Source organism: Perna viridis, chromosome 15, assembly GCF_037379345.1.
Source record: "Perna viridis isolate PV_CMFRI_1.1 ecotype Kerala chromosome 15, ASM3737934v1, whole genome shotgun sequence".
Lineage (NCBI taxonomy): Eukaryota > Metazoa > Mollusca > Bivalvia > Mytilida > Mytilidae > Perna > Perna viridis.
This window is the reverse complement of record NC_142459.1, coordinates 24,617,660-24,643,095: the sequence shown is the minus strand read 5'-3', so window position 1 is coordinate 24,643,095 and position 25,436 is coordinate 24,617,660. Positions and strand designations below refer to the sequence as shown.

The 25,436-nt window shown below is 34.8% G+C and overlaps 2 protein-coding genes and 1 long non-coding RNA gene across 7 annotated transcripts in view; 2 read left to right on the top strand and 1 right to left on the bottom strand.

The window, feature by feature from the left end:
- Nucleotides 1-7,914, top strand: part of LOC148597574 (uncharacterized) — a 30,288-nt gene extending 22,374 nt beyond the window's left edge. For all 3 annotated transcript variants that reach the window (XM_088563619.1, XM_088563620.1, XM_088563618.1), the window contains 4 exons: nucleotides 1,439-1,690; nucleotides 1,926-1,952; nucleotides 5,692-5,763; nucleotides 7,734-7,914. In XM_088563619.1, coding sequence (XP_088419745.1) covers nucleotides 1,439-1,690; nucleotides 1,926-1,952; nucleotides 5,692-5,763; nucleotides 7,734-7,777 — 395 coding nt within the window. In that variant the 3' untranslated portion in view covers nucleotides 7,778-7,914. The remainder of the gene's footprint in view (nucleotides 1-1,438; nucleotides 1,691-1,925; nucleotides 1,953-5,691; nucleotides 5,764-7,733) is intronic.
- On the bottom strand, nucleotides 7,805-15,021 carry LOC148597573 (uncharacterized). Its single transcript, XR_015919100.1, has 2 exons — nucleotides 14,915-15,021; nucleotides 7,805-9,711 (listed from the first exon to the last, which is right to left on the bottom strand). It is a non-coding gene; the product is annotated as an uncharacterized LOC148597573 (long non-coding RNA).
- Nucleotides 15,022-15,274: 253 nt separating this feature from the next.
- LOC148597572 (disintegrin and metalloproteinase domain-containing protein 10-like) overlaps nucleotides 15,275-25,436 on the top strand; it is a 39,554-nt gene continuing 29,392 nt past the window's right edge. For 2 of the 3 annotated variants that reach the window (XM_088564480.1, XM_088564479.1), the window contains exons 1-3: nucleotides 15,275-15,483; nucleotides 23,681-23,819; nucleotides 25,227-25,339. In XM_088564480.1, coding sequence (XP_088420606.1) covers nucleotides 15,426-15,483; nucleotides 23,681-23,819; nucleotides 25,227-25,339 — 310 coding nt within the window. In that variant the 5' untranslated portion in view covers nucleotides 15,275-15,425. The remainder of the gene's footprint in view (nucleotides 15,484-23,680; nucleotides 23,820-25,226; nucleotides 25,340-25,436) is intronic. The other variant, XM_088564478.1, reaches the window with a different exon arrangement.

Here is a 25,436-nt window from a genome sequence, read left to right as displayed (position 1 = left end):
CTGTAAGTAACACACACCCAAATGTAACCCGCCAATGGTGATGTGTACCAACGATGGCAATAACTGTAAGTAACACACACCCAAATGTAACCCGCCAATGGTGATGTGTACCAACGATGGCAATAACTGTAAGTAACACACACCCAAATGTAACACTCCAATGGTGATGTGTACCAACGATGGCAATAACTGTAAGTAACACACACCCAAATGTAACACTCCAAGGGCCCTGTTTACCGGCAATGAAAGTAATACATGTAGTAAGTATTTAATCTAAAATTAAATGTAACCCCTGATGATCATATGTACCATCAATAACTGTAAGTTAATGTTCAATTGGATAAAGTTGATATTTTAAGTGACCACCACTTGAACGATGTTATTAACCTGGAAGTGGGTCAATCGGTTCTCTTATAAATTTCATTTCATTTGATTAAAATTTACGTTCAGTAAGAAACTAAATAAATAATGCAGGATATCAGTATTGGTATTTTCCATGATCGAATATGTACCACGTTTATAGACACAGCAGTACATATGTACATGATAGTATCAGGTTCATAGACACAGCAGCACGTATGTACATGATAGTACCAGGTTTATAGACACAACAGTACATGTGTACAAGATTATTAGATATTATAGACACAGCAGTACATGTGTACAAGATAGTATAGACACAGCAGTACATATGTAAACGATATTACCAGGTATATAGACTCAACAGTACAAATGTATATGATAGTACCAGGTTTATAGACACAGCAGCACTTTTATACAAGATAATAACAATGTTATAGACACAGCAATACATGTGTAAAATATAATAACAATGTTATAGACATAGCAGTATGTGTACAAGATAGTAACAGTGTTATAGACATAGCAGTACATATATACAAGATAGTAACAATGTTACATGTGTACAAGATAATAACAATGTTATAGACACAGCAGTACATGTGTACAAGATAGTAACAGTGTTATAGACATAGCAGTACATATATACAAGATAGTAACAATGTTACATGTGTACAAGATAATAACAATGTTATAGACACAGCAGTACATGTGTACAAGATAATACCAATAATGGTAGATAAGAATCAATACAAAAGTCTAATGATGAACCAGCTTTTCTAATCTTCTCATGTTGAGTTTTATTTACGCCTTATAAATATCGTAAGCTGCCTTCAAGAAGGGCTCGCAAAACGAAAATACTTATTGGCTTTTAAGTATTAATATCGAGGAGAAATTGGTTCGCTTTCTTTGCATGATAAATTTGTAATTCTTCCTAGCATAATATTTTTTAAAATTTGCTAACGGTGATCAAGCTTTATATTTATTCTTTTTAATCGACTAACGGAGATCAACCTTTAAAACAACGAACTTATATTTACACTGTACAGCTGATACTGATTCTTTTCACCGTGCATAGTGATGCAGAGCATGCCGGGCGGAAGTGGAGCTAGTGGTGGTTCATCGAGTAGTGGCGGAAGTAAGGAAGGTACTCCATTCAGCCCAAATGGTGGTGGTAGTGGCTCGGGAAGTGGTATGAAAAGTCCATTTAGTTCAACATTAGGTGGATCTGGTTCAGGCATTGGAATGAAAAGTCCTTTTGGAGGAGGAGGTCCCGGAATGGGAGTAGGCGGTTCCGGAATGGGTGCAATGGGACCCCATGGTCCTAAAAGTAAGTGTATACGTCAAATGATCGAACGCTTCCAACGTTTAATACAAAATTCTGTTCAATTAAATCCATATTGCCTTTGGAGATAAATACTTAATCAAAAAAATTTGAATGATCACGAGTGCTGAAAAGTGTACATTTAACAAATGTGTAGAACATCTTATATATACCAGTTAGTGTCTTAGTGTATATGTACGTGCGCTTTTCATAATGATAGCCTAATCTTTGTAAATTATAGGTCCTGGATTTCCTTCCCAGAAAAAAGGTAAGATAATGGTACATCTGTAAGGTGCTCCTACACTATAACGAATTGGCTAACGTGCAATTTGGAACGTCAAGGGAACGCACAAGTTTGTTTAGACTGTCTAGCACTCGTTTTGCGTTCGTTTTATTCGATCTTATTCGTTTGAGAACGTTGCAATTCGTTCCGAACGTTGAGAAATGAAAATTTTAACGAATGCCAACGAACTGTCGAAAACGCTCAGAGAACTTTCTTTAATCGTTTTGAACATTATAATTTTTGTAAGTGTAAAGTTTTTATTTGAACAATCGAAAGCCTTCACGGAATTATAATAAGAACTCATTTTTGACAATGTTTATCACAGATCTTGCATGACATGAGATCATAAGTTTTAATACTTGATAAACAGAAAGAATAAACAGAACAAAACAAAGTCATGTGTAACACATGTACCAGTGAAACTTTCTCAATTACACGTACCAGTGAAACTTTCTCAAACACATGTACCAGTGAAACTTTCTCAAACACACGTACCAGTGGAGCTTTCTCAAACACACGTACCAGTGAAACTTTCTCAAACACATGTACCAGTGAAACTTTCTCAAACACACGTATCAGTGAAACTTTCTCAAACGCATATAGCAGTAAAAATTTCTCTAACCGTGTACCAGTAAGAAATTGAAATCAAACTATCAATTAAAAGTCCCGCAATCGAGTTCTTACAACAAGATATTAGAGAAATGCCTATAATGAAACGACACAATCTGTCAAGACAAAAATATCCGCAATGAGGCCTAGACAAGCTATTCACTTGAAGTGGGGCTCTTGTTATCAGGCCTTATAACTAATATAAATATTAAAATTGAACGACAGCAAACCAGTATGACCACCCCGGATAATTGGTAACACTCGTTTTTTTGAAGATTTCGGGACACAAGCATTAAAGTTCCTCCAATATTCTTTACTGTATTGACATTTTTATAAGAAACTAACATCGTGATGATTCTTTTTTATATTACTTCATTTTTCAAAATGATGTACGGTTTTTATGCGTTCTGTTTCTACATTATAATGTTATTTAAACCAGATTCGTTATGCCTTCGATCTTAACTACCTGTTTTCATGCAGTGCGTTTATAGGCTAAAAACCACTAATTCCACTTCCCATAGGCTTCTATGCTAATTTCACAATATTCAATGGCTTCTCTGGACTTTACCTTAACTTTAACCTGCAGATGACTATATATCAGCATGATTCTACATATGTCAGCTCACAATCCTCAGAATGGCATGTGGGGTTAGCAGACTTGCAGTGCAGTACTGGTCACCGGAAGTGAAGGGTCTATAAATAGCATGGGAAATCCAAGTGTTTTCACAAGATAGGGGTATATTTAAAAATCATTATGGAGATTAGGCTTCACATCACAAGAAGCAAAATGCACCTGTAAAATGTACAGAAATGTTTTTCCTTTCAGAAACTGTTTCAATTTTTTAAATAAGATGAGAACTTTTTTCACAGCACTATGAGGAACAGGGGTAATTTCTGCGTAGGACTATTTTTGCGTACGTTCCAAATGCTCATTGGTTGAATTGGTGGTCTGTAACCTTATATCGTTAACGATACATATACTGAACGTTTGGGCATGTTCCGTATTCGCTTTCGTGTTCGTTCTTCTTTCGTTAATAAATCGTTTTGAATGCGCTTTACTTGTTCCATACTCGTTTTTAGCTCATTTTAAACACCAACTCCTCATCTGAAAGGTGATTGACATGTGACTTTTTTTTGCAATTCGTTCGCAGTTGCTCAATTCATTATAATTTAAGAGAGCTTAACGTACATGTAACCAAGGTCGCAACTTCCGTGGTTTGCGTAACGTAACCGAGATCGTAACGAAATTTTGTACCATACTGATAGGTCAAATTTGAAAATTTAGTCAAATTTTGATGCAGTACAAAATTTGCAGTGATGCCGTTTTTAGCAGTCAAATAAGAAATCTCAGGAGTTTTTTCATCAATTTAAATCGGGGAACAGTCGCCAGAGCTTTAAATTGATAAAACCTGATAGCATCTGTAATTATCTTACACTACCGCAGGAAAGTAGTCCCATTGGCATACCTCATTAAGGTTCAAATGCAGGTAGTTAGGTCACCTTTATTGGTATTTCTTAAATATCAAATTCAATTCTGTGTAATTTACGCCAATAAACAAACCCAAATAAACAACTTCTTACTGCGAACTGAATATACTTGTAACTTTGGTTTGCGTTAATAACGATCAAATTAAAAATAGAGGACCTCTAACCGCTTATCAGTATCTGTTTATTTCTGTGCAATTACCCTAATATGCAGTCGTTCAGTCTCGATATATTTAAGTTGCCTATTTATCTTTAGATGCATAATAAACCAATTGATGTTAAGCTAGAAAAAGTCATAAATCATAGAATTGAAATATAAAGACGAATCATTTAATGCTCAGTACCAGCTGTCCTCAGATATTTCATGCAAGCGGATAAAAGGGGAGGTGTTTCCGATAAAAAAGTTGTGTATAAAGAAAAGGGGTTCAGGGTTCACATTTTGGTCATTTTTTTACAAAGGGGTCGCATAACCCCCGAAACCATCCTGACGTATCAGCTATTGTATCGTGTATTTTTTATGGTTACCGCCTCGTGACATTGAAAGCCCGGAGATGACAAATAATAATGAAACTTTGCATAGACGATGGTATTGGAATTTCCCTGAATTGGATAATGCATTTCCATGAAATTATGTCGTTTTTGGTCTGGTGTTACTGCTTTTTTTCTTAATCATTCATAATCTATTTGACTATTTTGGCCATTTGCATATAAAAATCGTCTGAATATAGCTGAAATATTGCTGCTCGGACGTTAAACCCCAACAATCATGTTATTATAAAAGAGCTGTAGGTGCATGCCTAGTGTTCCTGCACTAGAAACCATTGTTGAAATTATATTCTAAGTCTGTATCGTTTATGGGTATGTTAATGTACATGTCTTTGAAACTATGTATCCAGAAATTAAGCGCTTTTTCGTGACACATAGGTGTCTATGGAATAACTTGTATAACTTGAGCTATATAGCTTACTAATTGAGATATATAGCTAGTTGAGAGGATCATGTATCTACGGATGTCATTTATTTCAATGATTGTGGCGCAAGTTTCAACCAAGAGGTAGATAAATTGAATTTCGACCTGAAAATTAAAAACTGAGAATGGCCAAATTGTGTTAATAGTTCAATTATACAATGAGTAGGAGAATTTTATATACATTCATCTAGGTGTTTCATGTAAACTGACATCGAAACTGAATATAACGCAAACTGGCGCACTGTTACGATGCCTCGTGAATTTGTGTGTGTGTGTGTTTTTTTTTTAATGTCCTCCGTAATCAGAATCAGAATGGCGTATTTGAAAATAAAACAGAGGTCAATATCAACCACTTATAACAATAAGCTTGTTTTAAGATATGTTTGAGTTCGTTCCCTGAATTTTCCTTTTATTCCATATTTTTGTAATATGACGATTATTTGAAGTTTAAAACGATCGATATAAATTGATGCAATACATGATTTTTTTTTCTTTAATACATAATGTACAATACATATTTTTCTTTAATCTTGATGTTTGATTTTCATTCGTTGTGTGACGTCTAAAAAACTTGGTTTGCCCTGAAATGCTCATTTTTAATTCATCTTTACCATAATGACATATGCAGGCTTAAACTTTCCATGATTTTTCTTTTTACAGTGGAAGAAACTGCATACAATGAGAACTGCTTCGGACCATCATGCTCTGCTAAAGATGGCGGAATGTTAGAAGGTATCAGTAACTTCCTGTTTGACTACGTATCACTCCGCTAACTTACAGGTTGTGCTATATAGGCTCTTAATAAATCACCGGGTATGAGGACCACTTTTTACAAACCCGCGAAGCTGTTTCCAGTCTACTGAACTAATTTGCATAAAGGGGTGGAGTTAAGTACTGAGTGTGTTATAAAATATTTACCCTCTGTGATGAAGATCGGTCTTTGAAGAACCGTGGATGGCCTTGAGATGACAATTTTTAACCGGGGGAGGGGGTTCTATTCTCTTTGACGTATTCACCATATCCATTATTGTTGATATAACTAAAAACTTAGGGAAACTAGTAGAATGAATATTACGCATATTAGACGCTTAAGACTGTTTCGTGGGGTACTTGGCAAGAATGTGTGATATGTACTTCCGCGAGGTATGGCTTGGGGTAGAACAAAATAATTTTCCTCGACGAAGTGTATATTAGACATGCCCATCCACGGGGACTTGAGGTCATTAGTTAGATCCATTAAATGGATAAAAATTGTACTAAAATTCTGTTTTAAATATTTTTTTCATTTTACTATCTAAAATTCAGTTTTAACTATTTTCTTCTTAAATTTTACTATCCGGGGCCATGCATATTAAAAATATGTAAAAAAATAATGTTAAAACAACATTTTAGTACAATTTTTGTTCATTTAATGGATCAAATTCATGACCCCATGGCCACGTGTGCCCATCGACTACCCGCAGTTAAAGGTGTATTCGAAAGTCATATTAAGATTTTCTCAAATGTTTTTCATGCAAAATCTAAAACTAAGTCCGTGAGATATTCCTCAGACATTTTGATTGGTCGATTGAGGTTGCATTAAGTTCGATTGAAAATGAACCTTATTGATTTACGTAAATTCTCAGAATGTGTTTATCTAGAACACATCATTGCAACTATAAATAAAAAAATCATGGATGGATATAATTAAGGCATTTAAAGGCAGTAAACTATAAAGCAAATGAAGATGATGTTGGTACGGGGAAAATTGCAACATACTAATTTGTTTTCCATACGTCTGTCATGTATATAAATGTGTGTTCCATTCGTTTATCATGTTATAATTGTGTTTTACTTTCGTCCGTCTTATGTTTTAAATGTGTTTTCCATACGTCTGTAATATTTTATAAATGTGTTTTACATTCGTCTGTCATATGTCATAAATGTGTTTTCCATACGTCCGTCATAATGTGTTTTCCATTCGTCCGTCATATGTTATAAATACGTTATAAATGTGTTTTCCATACCTCCGTTATATGTTATAAATGTGCTTTACATTCGTCCGTCATATGTTATAAATGTGTTTTATGTATGCCATGTGCTAAGGACGATTTCGAATTTGTTTTGTTTATGTAAAAAACACGGAACATAAATATGCTGTTCAAAGCGCAATCAAAGAAACCAAGATTCGAGTGGGAATCAAAAGAATATATTCGAAAGAACACGAACTAATCAGATTAACGCGTACAAAGAAACAAAAGTAAATGAACAAACCGATCTCCACTAAAACCTGAGAGCATGGATGAGGGGTAAGCGTCTTCTGCTTTTCTAGAAGCACCCACCGAGGTGCTCCTAAAACTGTTATGTGCGAGTTAGAGGAAAGAGCACCCAGATCGAAACTTATGATGCAGATGGATACATTATAACGATCCACGAGTTCATGATGACGACCATAGAGCTTCTGTAGTGATGACGTTAATTTTGTATCTACTTATACATCAACCAAACACTTTTCTTATATTGAGTACTATTGAGTTATGACTTTTATTTACAAGTGTTTCATCAATTAATTTGTTATTCTAAGCATATGGTTCTAAAATATGAAAAACATGCAAAACACGCGTTGCATGTTTTGTTTTCAGTGTACTTGTTATCGTTCTCTAATTGTAAGACATAATTAAACATGTATGCCATTGACATTTTCTATCTTATAATTTTTTCAGGAGATCTTGGATTAGAATTGATGATGGGTGAATTTCGTAAATAACAGTAACAGTCAAACACCAGCAAGAAACAAAACAAAGATAAATTTAATGAATTATCTACCAGGCAAATCATGATACAATAGTCTGTGATGTACAAATGTTGTCATTTAGTTCATACGAATACAATCACTAAATTTTGCTTGTCTGTCGTATAAATGTGTACACAGTATTTTCTTTTACATACGAATTCACTTAGCTTTGTTTCCGCCATCAAAAAATGTACTCACTGAGCTTTGTTTTTGTTTGCACCATCAAAGAGAAATCAAGGGAACCGAGATTCCAGCGGAAATCAAAAGAATATAATCCACGGACAAAGATCAGACATGGAAAACAGACACACACAACAAAAAACATAAAGTAACCAAAATAATACTTGCAAAGCAACAAAAATAAACGAACAACTCAGACTAAAATTGGGAGCATATATAGACCAGGTGCACGGGTAGGGTAAGCGTCATCTGTTTTTCTAGAAACATCCACCAAGCTGCACATAAAAAGTCTAGTTTATGGTAGACGAAAGTAGAAAGGAAAAAAATATGACACGTTGAACGAATCGGTTCTCATGGTGAAGATGGATACCGTAACGGTCCACGAGTTCATTATGACGACCATAAAACTTCTGTAGTGATGACTTCATTCTTGTACCGACACAACCATTTCCAAGAAGCCTAAATATAAGAAGTCTAGGGCGGTACAAAAAGTCATTTACGTATTTACGACAAGCTCAGGCATAGCGTATGAACTGTTATATGAAAACTTCATACGCAGGTGCTGAAAGGACTTTATCACAGAAGAAAGGAAAGTTGACAATACAGAATAAAAAAATCAACGCGTTTGCGAGGTCCCCCTAAGAATCTAATGGTCGCCCCCTTATCACTGAGTTTTGGTTTAACCATCATACAAATGTAATCGTTAAGTTTTGCCTACACCCTCATACATATTCCTGTGTTTTCCTTACCTAAATGTGCACACAGTTTTGTCTGCACACTGGTACACTGATTTTGTATGCACAATCAAACAAATGTACCCACCTAGTTATGTTTGTACAGTCATTCTAATGTACTCACTGAGTTATGTTTGTACCGTCATTCTAATGTACTCACTGAGTTATGTGTGTACCGTCATTCTAATGTCACCACTGAGTTATGTTTATACCGTCATTCTAATGTACTCACTGAGTTATGTTTGTACCGTCATTTTTAATGTTACCAATGAGTGGTGTTTGTACCGTCATTCCAATGTACCCACTGAGTTATGTACCGTCATTTTAATGTTACCACTGAGTTATGTTTGCACCGTCATTCTAATGATACCTCTGATTGATACCTTTGAGTTAAGTTTGCACCGTCATTCTAATGTACCAATTGAGTTGTTTGTACCGTCATTCTAATGTTACTACTGAGTTATGTTTGCACCGTCATTCTAATGTACCAATTGAGTTGTTTGTACCGTCATTCCAATGTTACCACTGAGTTAAGTTTGCACCGTCATTCTAATGTTACCACTGAGTTAAGTTTGTACCGTCATTCTAATGTTACCACTGAGTTAAGTTTGCACCGTCATTCTAATGTTACCACTGAGTTAAGTTTGCACCGTCATTCCAATGTTACCACTGAGTTAAGTTTGCACCGTCATTCTAATGTTACCACTGAGTTAAGTTTGCACCGTCATTCTAATATTACCACTGAGTTTTGCTTGTCCGAAATACAATTGTACTCCATGTTTCTGCCCCAATTATTAAATGAACTGGGTTTTGTTTGCACCATCATTCACCAGAGATGAAAGAGAATATAACCAGGCGCGGATCAAATGACCATGGTGGTGCCGAGCGAAGCATACCCCGCCTTAAATCCGAAGAAGTGTTGTTTTGGCATGAAAGTCTTGCTTTTTCGCTAATTCAACGTCCTCCATATTCTCTATTCACGCCCCTGCTAACCTGAAATAACTTATAACTTGAATCCAATCCCCCTTTCTTGTATTCTTGAGCAAATAAATATGTTTAAACTGAAGGTGTTTGAACAAGTTAACGGACGACGACGATGGAAACACAGTGATAACAATAACTCATATGGCCCTTTGATTTCCATTTTGCCACAATAGTGGACAATTTGAACGAAATGAACAAAGGGTTCCAACAAAGGGGAGAAACCCTAGTTCCGTCACTGCATAATAATTTTACTATTCCGCCAGTATTTTCTTTATTAGATTTACTTCAAATTGTTCTTGATGTCCTGGTTTTGGCCTTTATTGTTGAGTTAGTGACCAGTGTCTAAAAACTGGATTTACTGTATTGGTCCAAGAGTGTCAAACTCCCATTAATTATACCATTTACAGGAAAGGATATATCATCAATATCGGAATTTATTCTCTCTTTATAAGTGAAATTTAAGTTTGTTTCCATTTGCTTTATCAATGGATAACATATTCAATTTTTAATACAATCACATTTACGAAAGGCAGATATGCAGACCTGTTTCTCGTCCGACAGCCATCGATGCTAACCTTTTTTATCATATAGTGCTGGATGGTCGCTGAAACACTCTCTTACACCGCCGAAGAAAACAGTTCCATTTAAAAAACCCCGTTTAGGTTCAAATGCAAACACTTTGGTCCCCTCTACAGTCATTTAAAAAAACAGTTTAATTCTATTTACGCCAATAAACAAAACCAATGAACAACTTTTACTGATATTCTGAATAATTTGGTTTGAATTAATAATACTCCAACTAAATCAGTTGACCTCTAACCTCTTATCAGTACCAGTTATTCGTTTCTTTCTATTTACATACTAAAACTGTAGTTTACTTTGGATATTCAAGTTGACTACAAATGCAAAAGGCCTAATTAGCCTAAGAAAAAAAAACCTATGAGATAATACAACTTTACTACTCCTCAAATTTCATATGGTGGTTGATCATAATATTTAAAATAAAAGTAGTTATTCCAATAAAGAAAGGGGTTCCAGGCTATTATTTGCCCATTTTTGACCAAACTCTATACAAACTATAAATAAAAGGGTTACTCAACACCCGAAACCATCCCGATTTATCCGTCACAGTTTCGTACATTCCAAAACAGTGGCATTTATTAAAATTGGAAGACTTTTTTAATTTAACCGTTATGCAAAAAAGCTAAGGCTCGTTCTTTAATTAAAAGACATTTGTTGTGTATGTCTGTTTTCCATGTCTGGTCTTTGTCCCTGGATTACACTCTTTTGATTAGCGCTATAACCTTGGTTCCCTTGATTACTCTTATCCCATATCCCTCTGAACGAAAAAAAAGGGCAATTCAAAAGAACTAATAAAAACCTGACGGCTAAGTTGAAAGCAAATTGTGTACTGATTTTTAAGTCTACGATTATCGCCTCATGACATCGGAAAATGACAAATAGTAATCAAATTTTGCTTAGACGGTGGCATAATAATTTTGATCAGGTATTTTTCCTAGGAATTGTGTAAGTCTGCGGTCGTATTACATGTGATAATAAAGCTGTTGGTGTTCAAGGGACCTACAAGTGTATGTGTTTCCTTCATCTGATCTTATTTTTGAAATCATGTTTTAAGACTTCGGCGCTTATAAAGTTGACAATTTGAATCACTTGAGCTATAGCTTATCAACCAATAGTTGTAGGTAGATGAGGTTTAAAGAGTAATCGAGGGAACCAAAGGTCTAGCGGAAATCAAAAGAAAGTAATCTAGGAACAAGGACCAAACATGGAAGACAGACATACACAACAAAGAACATTAAGTAACTAAAATAATGCATATAAAGTAACACAAGCAAATGAGCAACTCGGACTCCACTAAAAACTGGGAGTATGGACCAGGTGCAGCGGTAGGGTAAGCGTCCTCTGCTTTTCTAGAAACACCCGCCGAGTTGCTCATAAAAAGTCAAGTCCGAGCAAAGGAAAGAGGAAAGGAAAACTATGACACAGGTCTGCGAAGTTACGACAAGCTCTGGCATAACGTATGAGTTGTGATATTAAAACCCATAAGCGGGTGCTGAAGGGATGTTGTCACAGATGAAAGGAAAGTTGACAATTCTGAATGAAAAGTCATTACATTTTAGGTAAGGTTTGGTCAATAGTTTTCCTTTACCACCGATCTCTAAATGTAGGTCAAGATATGAGGATGACTTCACAGTGTCTGTAGTATCCTTTATCTCAAGTTCTTTGGGGTAAATGTGATGTATCGAGTCCCCGAAACTAGGATGGTTTAACGATAGTACATCATCCATATATCGGACACTGAGATTAAAGGATCAAGCCAAACGATGTTTTTTTTTTCTTTCAGATCAAATCAGCTATAAAGTCTGCCTCATAAAAGTGTTGGAATATGTCAGCAAGTAGAGGAGCACAATTCGTTTGATCCATTATCTTTCGTAGTCCTCCACTGCATTCATAAGAACTTTTAAGTTATAATTCCAATTTATGGAGCGTGGTTCACGGTACTTGGGATCATGTTACGCAGATATTCGTTTTCGATGATGGTTAAATCTCCCGTAACGATGTGACCGAAAGGACCATATTTGAACGGAGAGTTTTTGGAAGAACAGTCAGGTGGTTTAGCCTTGGAGTCCTCAATCTTGAAGTTCTGCAATAGCCTTTTATAATTGAAAATGTTTGATGCAATGGGAGAGTTCATATAAATATTTATTAACTGATGATAAAATACAATGTAAATTGCCCCTTTAATACAACAGGAGGTTTTAGCAACCATAATTTATACAGGGCAATTGTATTAATTCTGGCCCTGTATAAAAGTTAAACTTGTCCGCCATTTTGTTTAAACCTAATTTGAGAAGGTATCAGCAAACTTGGTATATTAATATAGATCTATATAGAAAAGAACAGTTGGGGTGAATAAATGCATCAAGAGATCTGGAGTGTTACAGTCTTCACTAGGAAATATGTCATACTGAGCTGTATTTAAAGGTTTGTACAGATAACTCCTGTTATTTTAAGTCATCAGTTAATAAAGGGATCATAAAATGGTTATTTTCATATTAATCCTGTATTATGTCCTCGTACAGTCGTATTGGGTTTCGACCACTTGTATTGGCCCTCGGCTTCGCCTCGGGCCAATACAAGTGATCTCAACCAATACGACTGTACTTGGACATAATACAGGATTAATATGAAAATAACCATTTAATAACCCTATAGTAATAATCGGTATTGATTTGTCCTAGAAATATGGGGGAATTTTATTGGTTACGTTTTTGTGATGGAGCATGTTAGACAAATTAATTGCATCTATACCTTTGTTGACACACTGTAGTGGAGGAAATTACCTTTTTTCTTCATCTTAACTTTTTACGCAAACTTGTTTAAAGAGTCTGAGGAAACAATATCCAAAATGATGGGAACAAGTCTGTATAGAGATGAGGTTCAGAGGTCAAGATTTGTTTTGAATGTTTAATAGAGATGCCAGTCAGGTGTAAAAAGAATAGGCCCGCAGCAGCACTTACCTTGTCGTAAAAGGCGACTAAATAGTGCCACAAGAAGGTTAAATTGCCCGATCCTACCCATTCCTCCCTTTTTCTTGTGGCAATCAAAATTTGTCGACCCTATAATCCTTGTGTCCCATCCTTTTTTTCATTTCATTATCATCATTTCATGTGCATTGCCTGAATAGAGCTGAAATATTGCTGCTCGGGCGTTAAACCCCAATAATCAATCAATCATGTAAATGATTGGGCAAATGTGACAACTTTGATAAAATGACATTTGGGCCAACCTGGTCATGACAGGTGTATTGAAATGAGTGAATTTTTTATGAAAATTGCTGAAGGTAAAAGGGATGATGTATCAATGTTGAGTTGTTCATTTGTCTGACCATTTACAAAGCAGTCCCTCAGATATCTATCACCCCAGAAACAAAATGGGTTAATTCATACTTGTGGCCAACAGATACGACAGTAGATCGTCTGCAAACTGTTTTAGCATAATTGCAGATGAAACTAATGACGGTTCTACCGTCGAACAGGTTTATTTATGCTTGCGTTATGTCGGTTCCAATAAAGAGGGTAAATCGGGTGTAAAAGAGTCACTTATTGGATTCGCTGAGGCAAGTTCGACGACAGGAGAAGCTCTGGCGAAAACTATAATGGATAAACTGAATGAGTATGGGGTCATTGCGCAGGCAATGAGAGGTCAGGGGTACGATGGAGCGGCGAATATGCGAGGTAAACTATCGGACGCTTGCATTCAAGCTGAAATTCCAGAAGCTAATTATGTGCACTGTTATGCTCACTGCTGGAACTTAGCTGTTGTCAAATCGTGTCAACTTCCTATAGTTCGCCATACCGTTGACATGGTTAAGGGTGCTTCATTTGCTTTTGGATATTCTTCAAAAAATGACCGGAAGATTTAAAACAATGCTAGAGCAGCCTGACCCGGAACAGAGAGAGGCCCTTGATGGAAGAACAAAAATAAGGAGTATGTGTGAGACGAGATTATTCCCGTATTAATGTCAGGGCATCGTATCAAAACTAAACTTGCTACAGATCCCTCTCTTTATATTAAAGAATATATGAAAAAGTTTATTGATTGCATGTATCCCTCTAATAGCAAATCTACTAATTATTACAGATATTAGGAGTGGTGTTATCAGAGAGGTTAATTACATAGATTTTCTGTGTCATATATACAAAATAAAGAGGAACTATATCAAAACGTACAGCAAATACAGTCTCATTGATTCATTTGTTTTCGATTTCATTTGCGTGCATGCCAAGACAAACCGCACCAAAATCCAACTTTACACCCCGCTAAGATAACAGATACATTAATGACTACATCTGTACTATCACGTTAACAAAGATAATTAGTGCCTGTAGGGGGCAGACCTGAAATTATTGGGGGTATTTCTTGGCATGGTTATTTGAGGTTGAGAAATGTTTTAGATTTTTTTCCTATTTAGTCTTTGTTCCTAAATGTCTATCTGTATTATCATGTCTTGTATTCAAGTGTGATATTGTTTGCATAATTTTGTTAAAAAAAAACAATCCAAAAACAAGAAAAAACACTTCACAAGTTTTAAAATGGATGGTCAATGAAAAAAATGTTATTCGAGTTTGAAAATTATGCTCAGCTTCTTCACTTAACAAGTTTTAAAATGGATGGTCAAAGCTGTTACCTTAAAGATAAAAATGTTATTCGAGTTCGAAAGTTATGCTCGGCTTCTGGGGGCTGACGCCCTCCTCCTGCAACCCCCTCCAGAACTCCTGCTTTCACATCTTAAATTTCCGGCTAAGCCGCCGTAATTATACATGACTGAATATCGAGAAAAATACAACATGAAAATGTTAATATGTATACAACAGGGAGTGTAAATTAAATGTTAATGATTGATTAACAAATAACAAGTTATAAAATAGTCACAGTTAAAAAGGGTTCATTACAAAGCAAGACCACGCCTACGATACGCATGACGTAATTCGTTTACGTTTCTATTTTTAATCACAAGGAAGTGAACTAGCACCTGCTTTTACGCATGCTCATAGCATCACAAGTAATTTCCGGTATTCATGAAAACATAAGAACGAAAATATTGAAGATGAATTGAGGAGCGTTTGCAGAACTTTGGGATATTTTGTAAAGTTTTTAAAGGAGCAGAACACATTTTTCTCACTCAGGGAATACCAAACATGAATTCTGCATGGCTTATTCTGCTGTTTCAGAGTTTAGTTTGCATAAAATTAACAGGTAAATATAATCTGATCAAATGGTCACTGATTGACTGACTCATAACTTTCTAGTTTTTGAACCCATGTATATACACATTACAATATGGTCACGATAATATTTAACTTTGTCATTTCCATTCAGACAATTCATGTCATCCTCTCACATAATGGTGTTTATTGTAATTCAACTTTTAAATGGAACATTCACTGATTCAGTCATTGTCAGACGTAGACCTACAATGCTACATGTAAATTTGTATGGAGATGACCTGACCATATATTTTAATTTTGATTAGAACCTCTTATACAGGTGATATCTACATGTATACAGTGTGGGAAACCACCACTGACTACCTCACCAAATATGAGTTGTTGTGTAATTTGGCGAGTTCTCATTTGCTTACACTCCACTCGTCAATTTGGTGACCGTCATTTGATTGGCATCTATGGTGAGTTCCAAGGAAAGTTGACCAGCCAACAGGTTATTTAGTAGCTGCGAAATGTAGCTCTATTTTTTTTGTATTTTCTTATGATGAAAATTCTACTTGCCCAAATTGGAAATCTAGGTTCTCTGTTAGTAAATGAATGTTTTAATTAAAATGAATAATATTTGGATGTCCTCCTGGCAAGTTAATTTAACTTTTACTTGTCTGAATGATAGTTTCACTTGGCAGGAGCAATAGGACAACTTATTAAAGTCATACCCTGACTTGTGAGGCTTACAAAATCTTCTCTCCATTCTACTGTTTCCAATTTGTCACCCAGTGGTCACCTCATAGACTTTTATAAAATAGTCCTCATTAAGGATTTTAATTAGAACTTTTGTTAAATACATACTTTATAAAAATCCTTGCCCTTCTGTACAATTGTACATAATTTAAAGATTCAGATTATTTCCCAAAGTCACAATACTCTTTTTTCAATCATGATTGTGCATGGACCATGGCCACAACCCCAAAATAGTAGGAAAATTACTGAGTTCTAAAGTTCAGGTCTATAATCTAAGAATGTTGCATTAAATCTCTATCTCAAAGCAGTGTATTGCCAGCATTAATCAATTTCAATGAAAATGCACTATGGGCACAGTGGCAAGTGCTGTAGAATAGCTGTATGGGCACAGTGGCGAGTGCTGTAGAATAGCTGTATGGGTACAGTGGTGAGTGCTGTAGAATAGCTGTATGGGCATAGTGGCGAGTGCTGTAGAATAGCTGTATGGGCACAGTGACGAGAGCTGTAGAATAGTTGTAAGAGCACAGTGGCGAGTGCTGTAGAATAGCTGTATGGGCATAGTGGCAAGTGCTGTAGAAAAGCTGTATGGGCACAGTGGTGAGTGCTGTAGAATAGCTGTATGGGCATAGTGGCAAGTGCTGTAGAATAGCTGTATGGGTACAGTGGTGAGTGCTGTAAAATAGCTGTATGGGCACAGTGGCGAGTGCTGTAGAATAGCTGTATGGGCACAGTGGCAAGTGCTGTAAAATAGCTGTATGGGCACAGTGACGAGAGCTGTAGAATAGTTGTAAGAGCACAGTGGCGAGTGCTGTAGAATAGTTGTAAGAGCACAGTGGCGAGTGCTGTAGAATAGCTGAAAGAGCTGTGATGTTACAAAATTATAAAGAGAACACTACTAAGTCTCTTAATAAAAAATAAGATTATTTGAATATTACTGTTATCTTGTGGCACTACCATTCATTGAAATTTTCAATTCTTGTACTTGTTGTACATGTACAAATGTATGTGTATTTCTAAAATGACCCGACTTAGCAAAGAACTGATTATTAAGTTATTATATTATCATGTATGATCTTGGCTACACATCATATACATGTATCATATATTTCATTCTGTGAAGGATGAACTCTTAGGGGCTTCATTAATTTTTTGCAATGCAGGTACCTTTGGGTTTGTAAGAGGTACTTTTCATCATTTTCTCTTTTAAACATAATGTGAAAATTTAAATTCTGGAGATACCTTTCAGTAGCTTAGATGGGTAAAAGTACCTCTTAATGAAAGGCCTGAACTCTTTGTTTTAGCTGTTTCAACTCTATCATTGAAGATACATTTGTAGGTTTGGTGCATAGAATGGTCTAGTTGAAGCAACATTTTACTTCACTTAAATTGCTCTTTATAAAAAAAAATATTAACATGAATTAAATACAATACATGTACATGTATATGGAAAAAAAATATATATTAATATTAATATCAAAGTGAACCCCACCCCTGCCATGTGTGGTTGACTTGAGCATAGCTGTATAATATCTAGGCATTATTTTTCCATGGCCTGAGTTTTATTGATCTACATGTAGACATGTTAGGTACCCTCTATTCTCACAAGGTGTGTGGTTGACTTGAGCATGCAATGGCTGTTTAATGTCTAGATAATATTTTTCCATGCCTTGAGATAGGCATGTCTGGTTCAAATTATTCTCCCAAGCTGTGTGGTTGTCTTGAGCTTGGCTGTATGATATCTAGACATTACATTTATATGGTTTGAGATGCATTGATACATACATGTCTGGTACCCCCCTCCTTATTGTCCAGAGATGTTTGGTAAGAAGTGAGGTTGGCAGATCTAGTCATTTCATTTCCATGGCTTAAGATTGATTGGTATAGGTGTTTCTGGTAAACCCCTCTTTTCCTTATTGTCCAGAGATGTTTGGTAATACTTGAGCTTGCCTGATCTAGTTATTTCATTGCAATGGCTTGAGATACATTGATGTACATGTATGCACATCTTATTATCCCCCCTTTTTCCTTATTGTCCTAAGATGTTTGGTAATACTTGAGCCTGGCAGATCTAGACATTTCATTTCCATGGCTTAAGATTGATTGGTATAGGTGTTTCTGGTAAACCCCTCTTTTCCTTATTGTCCTAAGATGTTTGGTAATACTTGAGCTTGGCTGATCTAGTTATTTCATTTCCATGGCTTAAGATTTATTGGTCTGTTCTTCTTCCCTGATCAAAGGGTAACATATATTATTAAAAGTTTACCTGGGTACAGTTGTAATCTCAGGTGTATATTGATCACAGGTATATTTTCAATTATCTCGTCACATTGTTTGCATGAACTACAAGCAACCTGTACATGTATAGAAAATAAAATAGAATTTTTGTTTTGAACTGGATAATATAAAAATATTTTTAGAATTATTTTAAGATGAAAGATGTCAAAGTTTGTTTGTTTTTTTTTCTTCTAAAATTATTTTCAAAAAAACTTTAGTTTGGGTTTATTTGTCTGTCTGTCCAATTGTTTCCACATTGGCCAAGTCTGCTGGTCTGTCCATTATTACATTGACCAAGTCTATTTGTCTGTCTGTCCATTACCACATTGACCAAGTCTATTTGTCTGTCTGCCCATTATTACATTGACCAAGTCTATCTGTCTGTCTGTCCATTACAACATAGACCAAGTCTATTTGTCTGTCTGTCCAGTACAGTAACTCTCTGAAACAGAGATGTTTTGTCACATTTTAAAGGAAGTTCAGACTTGAGACTTGGTGTCACACATTGAAGTTCAACTGGTGAAACATTTTGCATCGATTTAACTAAAGATTTTCTTCTTTTTTTCAAAACTCCTTTTACCTTGTACTTGAATGAAAATATGAGTCATTTATTGGAAATTTGGAAACTCACTCCGGGGACAATTGGAAATTCTGATCAAATATCAGTCAACATGTTGATCTAAGGTACTTAGCTGGGAAAGTTTAACAAGTTTTTGGTATTACACAATTGTTTTAACAAATTTGGATATTTACTTGATGGGAAACAGTCTTAAACAGTATCACTGTAGCAACATTTTTATATGGCAAAAAAAATTTGGTCATATGCCTGTATACATTTTTGTAAATCTATCACTCTTTGGTAGTAAGCATCAGTTAATATGACTGCACAAAATTTTGGTTGAATAGTTTTTCGCTGTTGTCATCATTATTTAGTGTCCGTTAGCTAAGATTATTAACGAAAACCCAAAATAAAAAACTTTTCCAATCTTTTTTTAAAACATTGTTCTTAGGGACATGGCAGAGGGCCCTATAGTTTTTGGAGATTTTTGCCCCAAACTTTTATAAAGAAGGGGCTTCAAGGGGAAAAATGGGTGTTAGTAAAATTGATAGAAAAAGCTTGTTGTTAATCTGATTTTTATGATTCAGATGTCAATCCATTCCTTTTGAAATTCTATTTTTTACAGGTTAGGCTTATCTTTAACTGTTTGAGAGTTAAATGGGTACAAAATTGGGCCAAGCCCCAAAAAATCTTTGTTTTTGGTCTAATTCAGAAGTTTTTTGTTAATTGGATGCCATATGAAAATCCCTGCTTGTGTTTTTTTAGTTAGTTTCAGATATCTCTTATGGTTTTGAGTTATAAGGGGTCAAATGGACCACACTAAAAAAATCAGATTCACATGTATGTTTTTCTTAAAGGGTTCAAATGTAAAAGTCTTTAACCCCTTAAAAGCATAAGTTTTTGCACCTTTAATCGAAATTCTGTGTTGTACTTTGTCTTAACCACTTGTTGTGTCCATAATGAACTGTAGACACTATGCTCAAGTGCTACGGCCGTATCATGCAGTACTTGGCCAAGCTCATCATTCTTTACTAAAATTTTCATAAATTTCATGCTTTCTAAAAGATCTACATGTAAGTCCATTTTATCTCCTTGTTTTTTTACACTATGTAAGCTTTTGTGCACCGAAAAAAATGAAATGTTTTTCTTGACACAACCGTCAATCTGAGGTCTGATAAAGGTAAATGTTCTGTCTGACACATCTGTAATTCTGATGCCTGTTAAAATAAAATGTTATGTCTGACACAACTGTCATTCTGAGGCCTGTTAAAAGGAAATATTCTGTCTTGACAGAGGTCCTACATTTGTCCGTGAAAAGCAGGACTGGGCTCAATATTGTCAGACATATGTCCTGCACTGCTCCTTAAAAAGTTGGACTGGGTTCAATATTGTCAGACATAGGACCTGCACCCGGTCCTTAAAAAGCAGGACTGGGTTCAATATTGTCAGACAGAGGTCCTGCACTGGTCCTTAAAAAGCAGGACTGGGTTCAATATTGTCAGACAGGTATGACAAATTTTGCAGTTCTTAGGATCTAAAGCATGTGAAAATGGTTATGCATTTGCATACTTCACTACTATTGACCAACAGCCACTCTTTAAAATTTATATCCAGGTGATAATTTAAGATAAACAGGATCAATGGTACAGTACAGTAGATTGTTGTAAAATGTCACAGTATTTGTTTGTTGTCAGGAATACAATGTGGAGAGATTTAAAAACCAGGAAGAATAGAGTGTGATATGTTATTAGATACATAGATTAAAATTAACACCTTATTTATGTTCTGTTGTCATTAAAATTTGTTTTTACATATGTATGAATATCTTTGTTGTAAAGCAGTATTTTAATGTTTCTATCTATTTAAAGGTATACCCTTCCCCGTCTGTCTGTCTGTTCTTTGTTCATTCACTAAATCAACAGTTTACATGGCATTTCTATAGCTTTGATAGCTACATGTATGTAGCTCTTTTTTTATTTTTTTTTAAGTTCTTGACTTTTCCTTTCTGAGTAATGTAACTTGAAATTGATAAGAAAATGGGTATATTTAGGATTATTTCCCCTTTTCAAGCCTCCCTGTATTTTGACTAACTGTTGATTTCTTTAGCAGTAAGCTCCTATTTCATTTCTGTAAATTACTGATTTTATATTTCTGTGATATGTACTTTTATTGGTAAAAAATGGGGATATTTCATTCTTTCAAACTAGAACTTAAAGCCTCCCAGTAAGTTCCACATAACTGCAGTAAGTACCTGATGACAAATAAATGACTGATGGCTATAATGTAAACTGTACAAACAAGTATCATGACTTCAATCATTTTGTGTGACCTTATTTACTGGTGTGTAAAAAAATGATAACTTTGTCACTGATGTGAAAATAAGTCATAAAATGTGGATGTAGATTTAGTCTTTAATGCCTTAAGTCACCTTTTGTATTCAGCTTTAAAAGCTAAAACTCCTGCAAGTATACTTTGTTAAACTAAAACTCCTGCTTGTATACTTTGTGAAGCTAAAACTCCTGCATGTATACTTTGTTAAACTAAAACTCCTGCTTGTATACTTTGTGAAGCTAAAACTCCTGCATGTATACTTTGTTAAACTAAAACTCCTGCTTGTATACTTTGTGAAGCTAAAACTCCTACATGTATACTTGGTGAAGCTAAAACCCCTGCATGTATATTTTGTTAAGCTAAAACTCCTGCATGTATACTTTGTTAAACTAAAACTCCTGCATGTATATTTTGTTAAGCTAAAACTCCTGCTTGTATACTTGGTGAAGCTAAAACTCCTACTTGTATACTTTGTGAAGCTAAAACTCCTATATGTATACTTTGTGAAGCTAAAACCCCTGCGTGTATACTTTGTGAAGCTAAAACTCCTGCATGTGTACTTTGTTAAGCTGAAACTCCTGCATGTATACTTTGTTAAGCTAAAACTCCTGCATGTATACTTTGTGAAGCTAAAACCCCTGCATGTATATTTTGTTAAGCTAAAATTCCTGCATGTATACTTTATTAAGCTTAAACCCCTGCATGTATATTTTGTTAAGCTAAAATTCCTGCATGTTTACTTTGTTAAGCTAAAACTCCTGTATGTATACTTTGTTAAGCAAAAACTCCTGCATGTATACTTTGTTGAGCTAAAACCCCTGCAAGTATACTTTACTAAGCTAATATTCCTGCATGTATACTTTGTTAAGCTAAAACTCCTGTATGTATACTTTGTTAAGCAAAAACTCCTACATGTATACTTTGTTAAGCTTTACCCAATATCATAATGATTGTAGCATCTGCTATACATGAACATGAGTTTTTCAGTGTATGCTGTGTTAAGCTCAAATAAACTCTCCTTATTGTATGTTATTTAGAGTTTGTTTAGAAGGATTGTGACTTGTTTAAAAGAATGGAGCACCACATGCTTAATTCAGACCCAATGTAACACATTATCATGTAATAGGTACAGTATATAGTTAAATGGTATTGGTGAATAAAATCTCCATTTTACCCTTCCGGAGTGGGGGAGGGGGAGGAATTACTCATATATTATTCATAGCCAGACATGATCCTCCATTTATTAAAATTTTGATTGAAAACCTATAGATAAAACAAATTACAGTGAAACCTCTCTAAACGAAACCCAGAATAATCTGAAAATCTCTAAACCAAACCCAGAATAATCTAAAAATCTGTCTAAACCAAACCCTGAAAATATTCCAATTACATAAACTGAACCCAGAGTAATCCAAAAACCTGTCTAAATGCAACCCTGAATAAAATTTTAAAAATCCATTTAAATTTACCCTCAATAATCCAAAATCTGTCTAAACAGAACCCAGAATAATAAAAAACATGTCATAACGAAACTCCGAATAATTCAAATCATGTCTAAACGCAACCCTGAACAATCCTAAAACCTGTCTGAACCTAACCCTAAATAATAAAAAAACCTGTCTGAACCCAACCCTAAATAATAAAAAAAATCTGTCTGAATCTAACCCTAAATAATAAAAAAAACCTGTCTGAACCCAACCCTAAATAATAAAAAAAATCTGTCTGAGCCTAACCCTAATTAATAAAAAAAATCTGTTTGAACCTAACCCTAAATAATAAAAAAAATCTGTCAGAATCTAACCCTAAATAATAAAAAAACTTGTCTGAACCAAACCTTAAATAATAAAAAAATCTGTCTGAATCTAACCCTAAATAATAAAAAAAACCTGTCTGAACCCAACCCTAAATAAAAAAAAAACTGTCTGAACCTAACCCTAAATAATAAAAAAACCTGTTTGAACCCAACCCTAAATAATAAAAAAAAACCTGTCTGAACCCAACCCTAAGTGATAAAAAAATCTGTCTGAACCTAACCCTTAATTATAAAAAAAACCTGTCTGAACTTGACCCTAAATAATAAAAAAAACCTGTCTGAACCTAACCTTAAATAATAAAAAAAAAACCAGTCTGAATTCTCTAATAGTATAGTAAGATGATCTTATAGTTAGTTATGACTTCATATTTGAACTAATACTGTAATCCTTTAATAGTATAGTTTGTAAGACTGTATTGGTGCTCTATTGATAAGATTTTGATGACCTTACAACCCCACATTTCAAACACTGTACAGATATTTATTATATAATTTGTTTTTTTTTTACAGAACAGAAATCTCTAGATAGTTATATCACAGATTACGAAGAGATTCACTATAGTACAGATAGCTTACATCAATCACATCTACGTTCTAAACGCTCTATCACGGACACAACATTACGATTTAAATTTAATGCCTATAACAGGTAAGGAAACTCATTGATATAATACACTCTGTTCTAAATGGCCTGTCAGGGGACACAATTTTACTGGGTATAATTATAGTTCAGACAGTCCACATACTGGTACCAGTACTTTATATCGGTAAGCAAGTATTATGAATTACAACCATCAGTTCAGTAATTTCAATTTTAGAGTGGATCCCAAGATTTTGAAAAATTTACTTCCTCTTTTTGACCAAATTATGGCCATAATTAATGCAAGTTTTCCAGTTCTTAGTGGAGTCCGAGTTGCTCGTTTGCTTTTGTTACTTTGTGTGTATGATTTTAGTTACTTTATGCTCTTTATTGTATATGTCTGTTTTCCATGTCTGATCTTTGTCCCTGGATTACATTCTTTTGATTACCGCTATAACCTTGGTTCCCTTGATTACTCTTACTCTCTCTTATCTACTTTTTGTTTGTATATACATGTATCAAACCTTCAATATCTCCATCAGTCTTTATCTAAATTGTATATTACATGTTTATTTACAAGCTGTGACAGATGTTTAGGTGTAACAAGGCTATCTAGTACAGTTATATCATGTGGTAATTGATCATTGATGAAGACATGGGTGGATCCAGAAATTTGTAATTGTGGTGGGGGGGTTCTTATCCAGAAAATTAAAAGGGATACAGGCTATGATTTGCTTTTAGTCAAATATGACAACATGGAAGGGGTCTAACCACCGGACCCCTCCCCCCCAAAAAAAAAAAAAATTAATAAATTCACCACTAACATAGTGAGACTTAAACCAAATTAAATGTATGGCAGGGAATTTCATTGGTCACTCCACCACAATCTTAACTACCAATTTTTCCTGTAAGTAGGTACCTAATTTGAAGTTGCAGGATAACTTAACTCATATTTAATCTTTGCACTGGTGAAACTTGGCTTATAATTCACTTACATGTGCATCAAAGCTTTCCATGTTTCTATTTGTGGCAACAAAATTTTGGTTCCTTAATTGGCCACTTCAGAATTTTTTGTCAATTAATGACTTTTAAGAGTCTTCACTGATATTTTAGGTAACACCTTTCTTTAATATGGAATGTGAGCTGGCATGTACAGATAATATTTTATCCATCCATATGCCCTTTCCAATTTATTTTAATCCATACATTATTCAACATCACACAATCAATACTCACCAAACTTTGTACATTTACTACTTTTGCCTAGAGAAGATCTAAAACCCTATAAATTTCCAGGGTCTAAGGTCAAGTTCACAGGGTAAAAAAATTCTAAATACCCATTACTACTGATGAAACTTAATGTTTGTTGAGGTGGGTAGCTGTTGTTATGGTTTTTCGATCATTGAAATGGTTGACTCTAGAAACCCAAAGTTCTTTGACTGTACATGTTATTATTTTTTTTTATTATTATTTCAGAGATTTCAATATAGCTTTAGAACCAGGGCACAGCTCAGTATTCACAGACAAGCAAGAATTAAATAAATATGGTCCTGTAGAAACATCACATATATATCAGGGAACCTTAGAAGGTGAATAGAGCTACAGAGATATCAGAAATACAAAAGAAATATGGCCCTCACATCCATAGGCAGGGAGTTTGGAAGAATTATAACCTACTTAAAAATG